The sequence below is a fragment of the Penicillium lagena genome, assembly GCF_028827675.1.
Source record: "Penicillium lagena strain IBT 129212 chromosome Unknown utg000001l_segment0_segment0, whole genome shotgun sequence".
NCBI classification, from domain to species: Eukaryota; Fungi; Ascomycota; class Eurotiomycetes; order Eurotiales; family Aspergillaceae; genus Penicillium; species Penicillium lagena.
In genome coordinates, this window is record NW_026623222.1 from 5339323 (window position 1) to 5354090 (window position 14768).

Genomic DNA, 14768 nt, shown 5'->3' on the forward strand with positions numbered 1-14768 from the left:
ACAGTATGCAATACGATGGCTATGGGAGTCCGATTCGGTTTAATAATGCCCGTCACTGGTTTCTTTCGTCACAGCCCCTGCAGGTCTGCAATGTGATTGAGCAGCCCCGAAAAAGGGGTTACGGACTAAAATGGATGTGATGGCGTTAAAGTCGAGGATCGGCCAATGAACCCGGCATCGGTGGACCTAGGAAAAGGGGGCGAAACCGTCTGGCACGAACACCACAGAAAGTACGATTGACTGCCCACTCCGTCGTAACCGTCCTCGACTTGCTCCGGGAGGAGAGGAATACTCACGTGAGGGCTTTTGCCCTTCCCTCCTGCTTCTGGTCCCTGATCCGTAGATAGTGATCTCCCTTGGCAATCCCTCGTCCCGTCCTCCCTCTCCCGGCGAAATGCCGAACTCCGATCGGCAAGCATTGCCCATGTGCAGCCGACGCTCTGGTTGATCGCCCCACACCCGCCAGTGCGCACCTGTCAATCGCATCGTCTCGATCCCAGAGAACAGGCGGGGGGCGATGAGCTTAACCGTCCTCCTGGAGATGCGACCAGAGACGCCAGGGACATCGATAGTCCACGGCAAGGGCAAAAGGGACACGACAGCTCGCCCTAGTCCCTAGTGGGGAAACGGTCGGGGGTGGCTTGCAGGAGTTATTGACACATGCGTGGCGAACTGACAGCTCGACCTGTCACACATCCTCCCGGCCCGTGTTCCACCCCCTGTCAAGGTATCCAGCGGGATGCAAGGTCCCCCGGATTTGTCAGAGGCATTTGTCATGGACATTATTGAATAGTCCTTCCGTCCCTGCATACATATATCTCCGACGAAAACCATCCTCGACGCCAGGTGTGAAACCATTGGGTCGGGTCCGAGCCGAGGGTCCTTACTTCGCTCCAAAATCTAACTGGCGCGCCGCATTCTTGAAAGTGCTATCGTCCAGCTCGCCACCCCGTCGGGTCAAGTCATCGCCCATCTTCTTGTCCCCACCCGCTTTGCGCGGCAGATCGTCCTTTTTGGTCGGTTTGGGTTCAGTGGCCCACCAGCTGTGCCGCAGGGCCTGGAGAGCCGTGGTGCGTTTTCTCGGATCCAGCGCACACATCGACATGAGCAGCTCAGCACCCACCGGACCCGCGATGGGGAACTGTCGCAGGAAGAATTCGCGCCCTTGCAATGGTACAATCCGATCCGAAGGGACGTAGTTGGGCAACTGGGTGACTCCCGGCCAATTCTCCTCCGTGGGCGTACCGAACGCCTCGCAGATCTTCGAGATTTGATCCAAGTCTGTGTTTCCGGCCACAAAGGGGATGCGGATGAGAAGCTCCGCAAAGACCATGCCCATGGACCAGACATCAACGGCGCCTGAATACTGGCGCGCGCCGTACAGCAACTCCGGAGGGCGGTACCACCGCGTGATCACTTGGTGGGTCATGTTGTAATTTGGGTCAGCAAACGATCGGGCCAGACCGAAATCAGCCAGTTTGACCTCTCCATCGGCGCCGATCAACAAGTTGTTAGGTTTGATATCCCGATGCAGCACAAAATTCTCATGGCAGAACCACACTCCCCGGGCCAGCATGCCCATCCAGGCCTTGACGTCGGCCACACCGTAGTGGATGTTGACATCCTTGATCAGCATTTCCAGATCTCCGCGTGGAAGGTACTCCAGGACCAGGCTGAGGTTTTGGTCCTTGGACGAGAACACGTCATGTAGCGCGATGATGTTGGGGTGCGAGAGTTCCTGGAGGTACTTGACCTCCCGAATGGCGTCCATGGCGAGTCCATCTTTGTATTCCGCATTGACTTTGATCTTCTTGATGGCGACAGGAGAGCTGGGGTCGTCCTTGAGGTGGCCGAGATATACAACGGCGTAGGTCCCTTCTCCGAGCCTCTTGTCTGTTTTATCGTTAGCGATGTAGCCTGGCAACCTGACACCATCAATGAAGCATACCTTTGACGTATTTCTGCCGCACCTCATCGTTCAGCTGTTCCGTAAGCTCTTGGTCTGCATTCTGCGGCCGGCGGGCCACTGAGGTCTGAGATGCGTTCTGAGCCGCCGAAGCTCTCAGCCGGAGGGTATTGGGTGATGGGACGGTCAGCGAAGGGGAGCGGGAGGCAAATGGAGAAGCTGCCATCCCGGGCAGTAAAGTAGGAGAGGAATGAGAATGGCAGTTCAGTCACTGGGAATTATGTTGTTGTTGGCGTGGAGGACGCTCGGACTATCGTTGATCCCGGCCTATCCCCCCGATTTTTCTGTCCAATACGCGCGACCTGAGAACCACCAGTCTCTCTTTATACTCACGTCCATTTCTGTTATTTAGCCGTCGTGTGGCAAGAAGACTCTGCGACACCAAGCACATCATCATGGCGATGCGCAGCACGCCGCTGGGTGCCCTCCCATCACGCCTAGTCCATACCGTCAATACCTCCAGGCAATGCCTCCGACAATTCCACAAACCGGCCAGGCCAGCAGCTTCCGTGCCCTCGCCGACCCCCTTCGTCCCGGACGTGCAGACTTTCCTAACCCTGATCGGCCGCTCGATGTCCAAGCACGCGAGCAAGCTGCCCTCGTGGGAGAAACTCTTCACGCTCAATTCCAACGAGCTCCGAGCAGCGGGCATTGAACCCGCCCGCCAGCGCCGGTACCTGATGCGGAAGCGCGAGAAGTTCCGCAAGGGCCTGCATGGCCCCGGAGGGGACCTGGAGCATGTCGTCGACGGCGTAGCGCAGTTGCGAGTCGTTGAAGTTCCCGATGCCTCTGCGAAACCGGATAACGGGAAAGCCTACCTGTCTGCGTCGGCGACCCTATCCCCCGGCATGAGACGGGTGGTCGTCAATCTGCCTCCAGATGCAACGAAATATGAGCACAACTCGGAGTCGCCGCTGAAGAAGTTCGCACACATCAAGATTCACCGGGGCTCGATGATCAAAGGGCCTTTCCTGCAGCCCGTACAGGGGAGCAATGGCTCGGTGGCAACGCTCAAAGTCCAGGAGGGGATGTGGGAAGATAAGCGGGGACACAAGGTTGATGGAGGTGAGAGGCGCCGGGTCGAGGTTCAGGCCAAGCGGCGAGTTGAAGAGCGGAGGAAGGTGAGCGCGTGAGGCTGATGACAGCTGTCTTTTCTTTTGTCAAGCATATCTCTTCCGTTGTGAGCTGGGCTATTGGGCCTGTTTCTACTGTACTATACTATCCTACTACATCATCTAGCCTAAGGCATCTTCACCAATATTAAATGGTTATCATTGAAACAGTATAAACATCCCGAACGAAGGGTAACAAAAGATTAATCTACAGCGGTTGCGATCTTTCCACATATCTAAACTTGGTGGAATCGCTCAGGGGGCCCTGGTGGGGGGAGGAAAAAGAGACATCATTAAGTGCAAAGGGGTAGCCCATTCCAATCATGCTTTATATCCACGCTTCTCAAACTGCACAAATGACGTGCCGAGGGGTTTGGAGAACAGCGACTAATGTTTAGTTAGCGAATGATCTTCCAGATATGAACATGAGTAATGAGACTTACCGAGTAGTCCGTGTCCGGGATAGAAGACCTGTCGGGAGGGTTGGAGAATTTGAAATGGCGCACCAAGGTAGCCAGAATGGTGCCCAACTGCACATAGGCAAATTGCTCGCCAATGCAGCGGTGACGACCGGCGCCGAAGGGCAGATATGGGCTGTTCGTGCCCTTGGTGACCAGACCGTATCCGTAATCGATCTGCTCTTCATCCTTATCCTCCTCGGCCACAGTGGTCTCGTCCCAGCGGTGAGGGTTCCACTTGAGTGGGTTGGGGAAGAACTCCTCTGATCGAGCCGTGACGCCGGGAGAAGAGAGGACGTTGTGGGTGGTGGGGATGACATATGGGGTTCCGTCAACGGGCATGGGGTTCTTGACGGCACGGATGATCGAGTGGATGGGCGCGTGGATGCGAAGCGTCTCCTTGATCACCTTGGCGTGCAGGTCCAGCTTCTGCAGACTCTCATAAGTAAGAGGGGGGAGGTCGGAGCCCAGGACTCGCTTCTGCTCCTCATACAGTTCGTCCATGATTTCGGGGCAAGTGGCCATGCGCAAGACCATCCAGGCAGCGGTCGAGGACGAGGAGTGCTGGCCGGCCATCAAGAGGGCAATCATCATGTGGGCGACTTCCTCGTCAGGGACGGGAGTGCCATTCTTGTAAACGCACGACATGAGATTCCACACCATATCCTCCTCGTCCCTCTCAACACCGGCTTCCCGGCGCTCCTTGATGATAGCCATGTACGTGTCGGTCATCCGCTTCTGTGCGGCGTCGCGTTTGCGGTTGTGAGGGAGAGGTGCCCACGGCAGCATGAAGTTGATTGGCGCAAAGCCCTTGTCGAGATCGTGATACATATCCGCGAAGGTCGAGTCAAACCTATCCCGAACCTCCTTTCCTTGCAGCGAGCGTGACGCGGTGTAGATGGTGATCTCACCAATTGCCTTCGAGACGTTGAAGGTGCCCTTGGGCTCCTGGAACCAGTGGGAGGACTCGACGAAATTGTCCACCTCGGTGGTGATCAAACGGACGTAGGAACGAAGCGCCTCAGAGGTCAGACCGAATTTGACAAACTAGCGAGAAGTCCCCGTCAGCAATCGGTCGTTTTGGGCGCGTCTTTCGGACTTACCTTCTTCTGTTCCATGAGTTTGGAGTTGGGGCAGTCGTAGACCACATGGCGGCCAAATACAGGGGTCGTTAGCGGAGAGTACACTTCCTCCGCGCAGACATCGCGCAGCTTGCCGTTCAAAATAAACTCGTTGCCCTTGGTGCCTAGATAGACGGTGGTTTTCTTGCCGAGGAGCACGAACGTGAAGATATCGCCGTACTTTGCGCGGCAGTTGAAGAAAAACTTGTAGGGGTCGATACCGTAGCTGATGGTGCTGCCGATAAAGGGGAACCAGTGGAAGACAACGGGGGGCTCGTGAGGGTTCTTGAACAGCAGCTGACGCAGAACGTTGATCACGACGGAGAGAGCGATGAAGGACAAAGCGCCGACTGCCACCAGGGTATAGATGGACTGGGAGGAGCAGTGCTCGCAGAAGGAGTCGAGGAAACTAGAGAAGAGACCCATGGTCGCGGGCGAGAGAGGGGAGGGGGTGGAGAGGAAAGACAATGGATGGGTGAAGAAGGAAAGATGGCCAAGGGGAAAAAAAGTGGAATTAATTATCTGCACCGCCATTCGCTGCAGGCCCGCCAGGGGTTGGCCACGTTCTACGTAATGCTACGAGGTCCGGGACTCTAGTATAGTTATTTAGTAAGGGTCTAGTACTACGCAGGATTCTCCTGTTGCACATAAGAATACTTTTCATTATTATGATCGGGGCTGCCTGGACCACAGTCACGCCACAGGGAACAAGAAGATCCGGCGCCGAACTGAAACTGGCTTTTCCGTCAGAACCACAAAAAAGAACACCGCAGAGCCGCCACACTATGTACCTTTCATACTCGGACAATAAACAGACAGAACCCACACAAAAGGAAATCACCGGTAGCGACTGCTGGGCTCCTCATCGTATAGCGCCGGGTCGCCGTGCTGACCCAGGTTGATGAAGTCGTGTGGCGCTCGAGTACCACTCGGGGAGGCCTCGCGCTTCTTAGCCGGCCGATTGTGCACCCGCTTCCCGGCCTCGTTCTTGTGGAAGACCTTGACGGGGGTGCTGCCGCCCTCAGCATGTTCGCTGTAGTTTACATCATTCACGCTGCTGAGCATGGTCCGCTCCCGTTGGACCTTGCGCTTCGAAAAGTCCAACTTGCCCAGAGCGCCAGTCAGTCCGTCCGTACTGTCGGTCAGACTGAGATTGTCCCCGATGAGCCATGGGTGTTCGAGACACTCGTCCACCGTAATTCGCTTATCGGCGTCCACGGTGAGCATGCGGTCGATGAGATCGAGCGCCGGGTCGCCCACGGAATCCCAATACGGCGAGGGATAATCGAATCGGCCCATCTTGATTTGCTGGGCGAGGTTATATGGGTTCTCCTCGGTGAACAGCTCATCCGAGAAAGGCGGGAATCCGCATAGACAGATGTAGAGAACGACGCCGAGGGACCAGACGTCCACTCCTTTCGTATACCGGCGGTGATCGCCCGGCCGCAGGATTTCTGGGGCCACATCTAGAAGCAGTAAGCACGAAAGGTGCGCCTGACATGGACTCAACAGAGCAACTTACAAGATGGTGTACCGCACAACGTTGTGGTGAATGAGTCCTCGCCGATGATTTTGGCAAGACCAAAGTCGCCCAGCTTCGCAACCATTTGCTTGCTGTCAGCCGAGGATGAAAGAAGAATATTCTCGGGCTTGATATCGCGGTGAACAATTCCTCGGTCATGCTAATGATGGTCGTTAGCCATACGTAGGGACGCACCGACAAAGTGGCATGCAAACCAGATACTTGAGCCCGTCGAACAGCTGTCGGAAGATTCGACGGGTTTCGGCCTCGCTGAGTTTCTGCTTGGTCATAATCAAATTGAACAATTCACCCTCGTTGGCCAGCTCCAGCACCAAGTAGGCTCCATCGGTTTCATCAAAGGTATCCTTCAGACAAAGAAGGTTCGGGTGGTTCACACTCATCAACAGGCCAATTTCTTTCTGAAAAGATTCATCCCGGGCTTTCTGCGAATCTCCCACGCGTTTCTCAAAGATCTTGACCGCATACTTTTTGCCGCTGACCTGTTCGTAGCAGATGTACACAGTCGCAAAGTGGCCTTTTCCGAGCTTCTTGTCCTTCCGATACTGTTGATGGAAGCCATTCGTACCTCGAGAGCGAGGATAACGGAAGACAAACCGCGACTCGCCCCTGATTGAAATCTCGTCCCCGTGTTCGAGCTCACGGTGCTGGTTTCGCCCAACAAGGGCGTCGTTGACGTACGTCCCGTTACTGGAGAGATCCTCCACAACAGCCACTATGTCGCCATCCTTCTTTTCCAAGAAAAGGAGGAAGTGACGATTGGAGATGGTAGAAATGTTGATAACCAAATCTAAAAATGGTTGGCTGTCGGATTTCCCGAGCATAAATAGCAAAAGACATGTACCTACCACATTCGGGGTGACGGCCGACCAAGTAGCCGCTCGGTGGATGGCCGTTCTTTTGCCTGCGAGATGGCTCTCTTCCCAAGCGTTGGGTCGGCTTGGCGGACTTGTCTTTTGTAGCATTGGTATCCCGGTTCTCGCAATTGGTACGCGTCTTCAAAACAAGCGAGTTCTCGACCGTGTCATCGAGGGGAAGCAGATAACCCCAGACGCCTTCTGCATTCTCGTCGTCCACTTCGTCTGCAAAGGCCCTTGGCGGATACACGTATTGTGACAACGCCTGCGTATCTCCGGGCGGCGAGGAAGTGGAGTGCAGCAGCTCTATGTTGGGCGTTCGTTGACGAGCGGTCTTCGCGCTCGCGGGGGGAGTGGCCGTCACTTCCTTTCGATTCGTCAACGGCGTCGGCAGGTATTGATAATCAATCGGGGTCTCGTGGGGATGGGTCTGGCTAGAGATTCTCTGGGAGCGCCGGGGTTTCTTTTGGTCCGAATCCAAGTCCGCGCTAGCCTGGAACGTTTGCAGGGAGTGAGTAGGATGATAGAGGCGAAGGTTCTAGGTTGGCCATAGTACTCACCCTGCCCCGCTTGTGCGAGCTTTTCTCGTTGCGAGGGCCCATGATTTCTGGAGTAGTGATGGAAGCACCGCAGGCAACGAGGCTGTCTCCGGGGGGGGGGGGGGGGATGGCTACCTAGCAGCGCAGTCACGGAAAGCGCTGCGGCGCAGCTGCATGAATGAAAACAAAAAATCGCACCAGTCCTGCGCAGTAAGGATGTGACCGAAGGGTGTGTGGCTGAAAGGGACAAATGAGAGCGAAAGGAAGAGGTCTGGAGAGGAAGGACGCAATGAGGCTCAACAACAAAACTGAGACAACAATCCATCACATCGAACCCAGCTAACTAAGCTAGCACACCACCTAAGCTATCCAGATTGGAATCCGGTTATCCTCTATTCCAAGAATAATTGTAATAATGCCATATCATATAATAATATAATACATAATCAAATACTCCGATCAACCTTGTGCCCGGTACACAGCTGCTGTCGGACCTAGGCTTCGTCCGACACGTGCAATCCCCTGAAATCGTCCCTTTCTTCCCCGGATTTTTTTCATCCCCCAAACACCAACCTCCCCACCAGCCTCACTCATAATGGACGGGTATGCTTCCCTTGCCCAGTCGGTTGTTTGCTACTGACGAACCAAATCAGGGTTGCTGCAGGTATCAGGCGCTCTGCCCTGGAGAAGCTCGCGACCTTGGCCGTCAAGTCGCCTGCCCGCGATGGTTCCGAACTGGAGCGCCTCGCCCAGCAGTCGCGCCCGACCCGCCAGGATGGAGCTCTGAATGGCGTCTTGCGCGACCAAGCTCCAGCATCCCGAGTGCCGATGGTATGTGCGCCTGACTGGAACTCTCACCAGGCGAAACTGACATCATTAGGGAATTCGTGAACTTGATGTCCTGCTCGCTCTCAGCAAGGCCGCCTCATCGGTGAATGAGCCCGAACACGCCTCGCGACTGGCTTTTCAGCTCTCGCAATACTTGCCCGAATCTCACAGCCAGCTATTTCGGCCGTCCCCCTTCCTCCAGAGCGTAAAACCGTCCCCTTCCGAGGCTCTCACCAACAACCTGACTCTCGGTCTTCTGTCGTTGGCCACCAGACACCAGTCTCTGCGGAAGATAGCCGTGGATGCAGCCAATGCGTATCTGAATAATTGCGCTGCGGCAGTCAAGGCTGCCACGCCCTTCTCATATTCGAAATCCGAGTCTGGTGGGAAGGGTGTTGTGCACGACTCTATGACAATCTTGTCGGTTGCAGTCTCTTTGGTTGGCTTTTTGGATGCCGCGTCAAAATTTACCGGTGTCTGGAATGCCATTGAGAAGCTCCAAATCGTCGATCACATGCGGGCCATGTTGTCGGAGTCGTTCATGATTGCAGTCGAGACGGCTTCCTCCACCATCCGGAACACGAGTTCCGTAGACAATGCCTTTAAGAACTGGAGAAAGTATACCAGGCGATATGCCGCCCACGGTCGCCCGCTGAGTGCGATGCTCGTGCAAGAGGGCTTCATGCGGTTTGTCAAGTCCTGCGCGGCATCTCTGATCGGTCTGCAAACCCTGTCGGATGACCAGCTTCTCGACGATTACATGAACGGTGTCGGCATTGCTAAGAGCTACGACGAGACAGACAGGGCTTTGGTTGAGCGGATCACCGACATTATCAGCGAGGAGATTCACTTGCTCGAGGACGGTTCGGACTACCTCAAAGTAGGCTCACCGTGGCAGCAACGGCTTGCTTTCTCGGTGAAAGGATGTGCGTTGGTTGGCTTTTTGAACTGCGTGGTCCTTGGTGAAGACGCAACCAACAATGACACTCTCCTGTCCTGGCTTGAGGATACCCTGATCGATGCCAACCAGATGGCAAGCACGGAGCTGGCCGTGACCACTCTCAAATGCACCGCAATCCTGGCAAGGATGTCTTCCAATGGCGCATCATTGGGGAGAAAGAGTCTCCTGCGGTTCTTGATTCAGAGTGGCATATCGACCGGGTCTGTGGTCGCCGTCGCCGCCCGGTGCTTGGCTCAGGTGGTGGGAATTCTTTCCGAGGATGCCGTGATCACCACCCTTTACTCTCTGGGCAATGCGCTGAGCCCCCGTCCCAATGCAGACAAGGATCAACTCACTCGCGAACAGAAGACTGAGAGCCTGATCTCTCTCCCTGTCGATGGTGACGAAGACACGATCACTCACAGGAATGTCGTTCATGCCATCGTGACAGTTGCAAATAGTTGTGAAGACGACAAGATTAGCGCCCTAGCGCAGTCCATGCTTTTGCAAAAGGTGGGTAAGATCAATGTGGCCGTGGATGCCTACATCATCCAGGAAACTGCCGTGCTAGCTTTAAGCAGCGGACAGGCCGAGTTCCAGCTTCTGCTCAAATTCTATAACCGAATCTATGTCGATGGGGTCAACAAAAGCTTGGACATTATTCTGGACGCAGTTCAATGTGCCATGTCGTCTCTCTCTGTGAACCTGGAGCGAAATTCGCCCCTCCGCAGACTTTACCTGATTCATCTACTGGAGAGCATTGTCAACAAGGGCGATGTTCCCGATCTGGAGAGTGAACGCCACAAGGAAATTATTTTCTCGCCTAATGACATTACCCCTCTGTTGAAACCGTTGGCATTGCTTGTCTCCTCAGGGCTGTCCGAGTCTGCAGGCGATTACGATGAATCTATCACATCGTTATTCCGGGATGCATGGTTCAACCTCGCCATTCATGGAATCTCACTTAATTCGAAAATTGCCGAAGCCCATTGGAAGGAACTGCGGCTGCTGGCGAAATACTCTCCACCATTGCTTGCCGAAGACCGTATGGAGTCTCTAGAGAGTGATGTGGAACTTAACACGGTACTCAGACGGGGCTCGGGGCCCCAGCGAACGACGGAGCTGAAAAAGACTCTGATTTCTGAACTGCCTGGTCGTGAATCGGACATCAAGCGTCTTGACTATCCGCGAGCCATCTTTCTTAATGCTGTGCTGCTCGTTGAAAGTCTGCGTGCGGTCTCTGGGAACTGCACCAGGATCCTGAGTTATTTCCTTGACCCAGCCCTAGCCACCCCGGAGATGGTCATGTGTATGAACGCTATTGCAGAGAAAGGGGTCAAATCCTACTTGTTCCTCACCCTTTCCGGAGAACATGACGATTTTTCGGCCTCGTACTTATCGAACCAACTGGCTGAGTTCCTGGTGGCATGCTGCCATCGCATCGAACGAGTTCAGAGCATTGCAGTGCTATGTGCTGATAAGATCATCCGGGAATGCCCTTCTGCGCTATGTGAGAAGCAATCTCTCTTCGCTTTGCTTGAAATCTTGACCGTGATGTGGTCATCATGCCTACAGGGAGAACTTGACGAGTTTGAGTGGCAGCCTTCACTGGTTTCGCCTATGGGCATAGTCAGGGTGGACTTGTCTGATAACTACGCGCTGAGAAAGACAACTTTGAACCGATTCCTGGAACGAGCCAGGGCATGGGTCACAAGTGTCTTGAACATTGCTCCATTGGATGTCAAAGGGCTGCTCCAGACCTATCTCAGTGAATACGATGATGATGGCGGATACGGCCATGTTGCACTGGGTCGTTCGTTCGCCCTGGAAATGGGATCCGTCATCCCGCAAAGTGACCCCCGACTGGGATCTGTCGACCACGAGAGCACTGACGTTAATGTTGCATCTGATTTTATGGCGCTGTATACAACGCGCCAAAAATATAGACGTCCCGATATGTCCCCAGGGGAAGGGGGCGCCTCTTTGAACTTTGGTCGTAAACCTGGGATGCAGCTTCTCGCGCCCTCTGCCGGAGATTTGGAATACAAGCTTTCCCGTCTTTATGAACGAAGCCTCGAGGGGATTGACATTCCTCTCACTGAAGTCAGAGATACCCTACGACAAGCCGCCGGCCTCATTTGTGGTACCAGCAAGCCTCGGCTTTCTGTCATTCACTATCTGGTCGCTTTGCCTTTTCAGATATTTACCAAAGATACAATCAAGCTGGGAGTCTCCCTTTGGCTTGGAGTCATTCATGAGAACCCGAGCACGGAGCCACGGATCCTGACAGAGGTGATTGAGGCGTGGGAAAGGAGTATACAGCGCCGGAAAGGGTTGTTTGATCCATCGTTTGGGTAAGTCCTTTTCCCGGTAGATTTCAATTCGGAATTGCTAATTATTGAAGATACATGGACCCGATGTATTCCAATATCGAGCTCTCGCCAACAGACAAGGCTCTGATGTTGCGGAAGCAGCAGAAGGCTCAGAACACGCTTTCGCCACACTTACGTGTTCTCCAGTTCTTTGAAAGCCACTTCAGTGCTATCCGCCTGGGCAACCTGCAGGACCAGCAGCTGGCCATTCGCCTAGTCAGCAGCACCGCTGCGGGTCTTTCGAAGAGCAAGGGCCATCCTCTGGCCAGAGAAGTGCATTTCCGTATCGTTCTCTTCGGACTGACAGTATTGAGGCACCTCACTCCTCGCAACAGCGGTGCGGCCTGGAAGCTCAAGGACCAGATTCTCTCAGCTGCTCTCGGTTGGTTCAAACACCCGCCACGATGGTCTTTTGGAGGCAATCGACTGCAGATCAAATCTGAGGATAAAATTCTCGGGGACGTTTTGTCTCTGTTGCGCGGCGTGGCAAACATCGCCGTGAATGGTCGCGAGTCCTACAAGTCCTTGCAGGCGAAGCAAGAGCTCGTCCAGATTTTCATCGAGAATGAACGATCACGCCTTCGAGTCTGGCTTTTCCCTCTGGAGCCCGAAAAGAAGCATGGCAGCGGAAGCAAAAATGTTGACGGGCTTGCATCTTTTATCCGCCTTGCTTGGGCAGAGAATCCAGGATTGGCACTCCAGCTCGCTGCTCGTTTTCCCTCCGCAAAGTTGCAGACTGAAGTTCGGTGGTTAATCCTCAATTTCCCCGATAAGGTCATTGGCGAGCCGTCTGCTCTTGAGATCATGTTCGACTCGTCGTTGGCTTCGGACGTTAATTTCCAGCTGAAGGTTTGTTTACTTCCTCCATATAATGCCAGTTCCAGCTAATCATAAACAGTACCTGTTGTTCTGGGCGCCCGTCAACCCCATCGAAGCGCTGACTTATTTCCTGCCTGCTTACGGAAATCACCCATTCATTTTGCAGTATGCCATGCGGGCTTTGGAAAGCCATTCCATGGATGTTCGTTTCTATATTGTTCCACAGTTGGTCCAGGCCCTCCGGTATGACGCTTTGGGTTATGTCGAGCGCTATATCCTTGAAACAGCCAAACTATCTCAATTGTTCGCACACCAGGTGATCTGGAATATGAAAGCCAACTCTTACAAGGATGAGGAATCTCAAGTGCCAGATCCTCTCAAACCGACACTGGATCGATTCATTGAGACTCTGATTGGCAGCTTCTCTCTCGAAGAGCGAGAGTTCTATGAAAGAGAGTTCTCGTTCTTCAACGAGATCACAGACGTCTCTGGCAAGCTTCGTCCATATATCAAGAGGAGCAAGCCCGAGAAGAAGGAGAAAATCGAGGAAGAATTGCGGAAGATCAAGGTAGAGGTCGGGGTCTATCTTCCTAGCAACCCTGATGGCATCGTTGTGGGCATTGATCGCAAATCGGGCAAGCCGCTCCAGAGTCACGCAAAGGCGCCATACATGGCAACTTTCCGAATCCAGAAAACACGGCCGCTCTTGGATGCCTCGACCGATTCCACCACTGGTGTCCATGGACCCGAGGAAAAACAATTGATCGCCAAGTCCTCGGAGTCGAACCAGGAGACCTACGAAATCTGGCAATCAGCCATTTTCAAAGTGGGCGATGACTGTCGTCAAGACATGCTCGCCCTGCAGATGATCGCGGCTTTCCAAAGCATCTTCTATAGCGTTGGCCTGGATGTCTGGGTCTTCCCGTACCGAGTGACCTCCACGGCACCGGGCTGTGGCGTTATCGACGTGTTGCCCAATTCCATCTCTCGAGACATGCTTGGACGCGAGGCTGTGAACGGGCTCTACGACTACTTTGTGTCCAAGTACGGCGGAGAGGACTCTATCCGCTTCCAGGAGGCCCGCACCAACTTCGTCAAGAGTATGGCGGCGTATTCAGTCATTACCTACCTCCTGCAGTTCAAGGACCGTCACAACGGAAATATCATGGTCGACGATGCAGGGCACATCATCCACATTGACTTCGGCTTCTGTTTCGACATTGCCCCCGGTGGCGTGCGGTTTGAGCGCGCACCTTTCAAACTGACTTCGGAGATGGTGGCCGTCATGAGCGGCACGCAGAGTCCGGCGCACCACGCCAGCGGCGGCCTGCCCAGAGGTGGTCACTCGAAGGACCCAACGAACACGCAGGCCTACAAGTGGTTTGAGTCCTTGGCTGTCAAGGCGTTCCTGGCCTCGCGGCCATACAGCACCAAGTTGTCGCACATAGTGGCTCTGATGCTGGATAGCGGCCTGCCGTGCTTCAAGCCGGAGACCCTGAAGAACTTCCGTGACCGGTTCGTGCTGGATAAGAGCGAGAGGGAGGCCGCTGAGTACATGCGCGAACTCGTCAAGAAGTCGTACATGAGCGTCTCGACTAAGGGCTACGATCAGTTCCAGCTGATGACCAATGGTATCCCGTACTAAATTGTGTTTTTACCTTTCTACTTTTTAAACTTTCCTCATTTGTTTACTTTTTTTACCGTGCCATAGTTAATCAATTGAATGTGACTTTGTGGCTGCCTCAGCTACTCCACCCGCCCGCCCTTACTCTACCACGTCGCATATAATTTCCATTGTTCCTCCAAGATTCTTCCTTCGGCCGAGTGCAATCCAGCCGGGCGGATCGGAAGACCATTATCTATCGCTCGTGGGGTTTGACGTAAACGACTCCCGCGCACTGCCGGATTCACCCCAACACCTTGGATTGCAGCCACGGAGCCCGAAAATGCAGTGGTCAGCCACCACAGGACGGACAAGAAAGATCGGAAATAGCTCAGTTTGGGAAATTGTGGCTGACTAGCTCCGGCCGCGCGAAATGGCGGGGTTATAAGGTACCTATAGTTGGTTGACTATACCAGGGCCTTAACAACACTGCGAGCCATGACGGCACCGCGGTCAATGACGGGATGAATTCCACTCGTGAAATCGGAGCGGATGGCATTGTGGCAACCTATGACCTATGATTTCAAGACCCATTATGACCTATGATTACATA

At 54.1% G+C, this 14768-nt stretch overlaps 5 protein-coding genes across 5 annotated transcripts; 2 read left to right on the forward strand and 3 right to left on the reverse strand.

Annotated features, from left to right (window-relative positions):
- Nucleotides 1-883: 883 nt before the first annotated feature.
- On the reverse strand, nucleotides 884-2132 carry kin28 (TFIIH complex serine/threonine-protein kinase subunit KIN28; the record flags this gene model as incomplete). The annotated part of the gene is made up of 2 exons (XM_056974286.1): nucleotides 884-1917; nucleotides 1949-2132. 2 exons carry the CDS (start codon nucleotides 2130-2132, stop codon nucleotides 884-886), a joined length of 1218 nt encoding a protein of 405 aa, XP_056839403.1.
- A 229-nt stretch (nucleotides 2133-2361) lies between these two features.
- N7510_002360 (mitochondrial 37S ribosomal protein mS41) lies at nucleotides 2362-3099 on the forward strand (the record flags this gene model as incomplete). Its single annotated transcript, XM_056974287.1, has 1 exon — nucleotides 2362-3099. The coding sequence occupies one exon, from the start codon at nucleotides 2362-2364 to the stop codon at nucleotides 3097-3099; it is 738 nt and encodes a 245-aa protein (XP_056839404.1).
- Nucleotides 3100-3399: 300 nt separating this feature from the next.
- N7510_002361 (cytochrome P450) lies at nucleotides 3400-5083 on the reverse strand (the record flags this gene model as incomplete). The annotated part of the gene is made up of 3 exons (XM_056974288.1): nucleotides 3400-3465; nucleotides 3522-4583; nucleotides 4640-5083. The coding sequence occupies 3 exons, from the start codon at nucleotides 5081-5083 to the stop codon at nucleotides 3400-3402; spliced, it is 1572 nt and encodes a 523-aa protein (XP_056839405.1).
- A 411-nt stretch (nucleotides 5084-5494) lies between these two features.
- N7510_002362 (uncharacterized protein) lies at nucleotides 5495-7592 on the reverse strand (the record flags this gene model as incomplete). The annotated part of the gene is made up of 4 exons (XM_056974289.1): nucleotides 5495-6123; nucleotides 6180-6339; nucleotides 6395-6987; nucleotides 7046-7592. Coding segments are annotated over 4 exons (1929 nt in total), but the record flags the coding sequence as incomplete, so codon positions are not given.
- A 596-nt stretch (nucleotides 7593-8188) lies between these two features.
- Nucleotides 8189-14197, forward strand: stt4 (1-phosphatidylinositol 4-kinase STT4; the record flags this gene model as incomplete). Its single annotated transcript, XM_056974290.1, has 5 exons — nucleotides 8189-8196; nucleotides 8247-8424; nucleotides 8474-11715; nucleotides 11766-12582; nucleotides 12632-14197. The coding sequence occupies 5 exons, from the start codon at nucleotides 8189-8191 to the stop codon at nucleotides 14195-14197; spliced, it is 5811 nt and encodes a 1936-aa protein (XP_056839407.1).
- Between the last annotated feature and the right edge of the window lie 571 nt (nucleotides 14198-14768).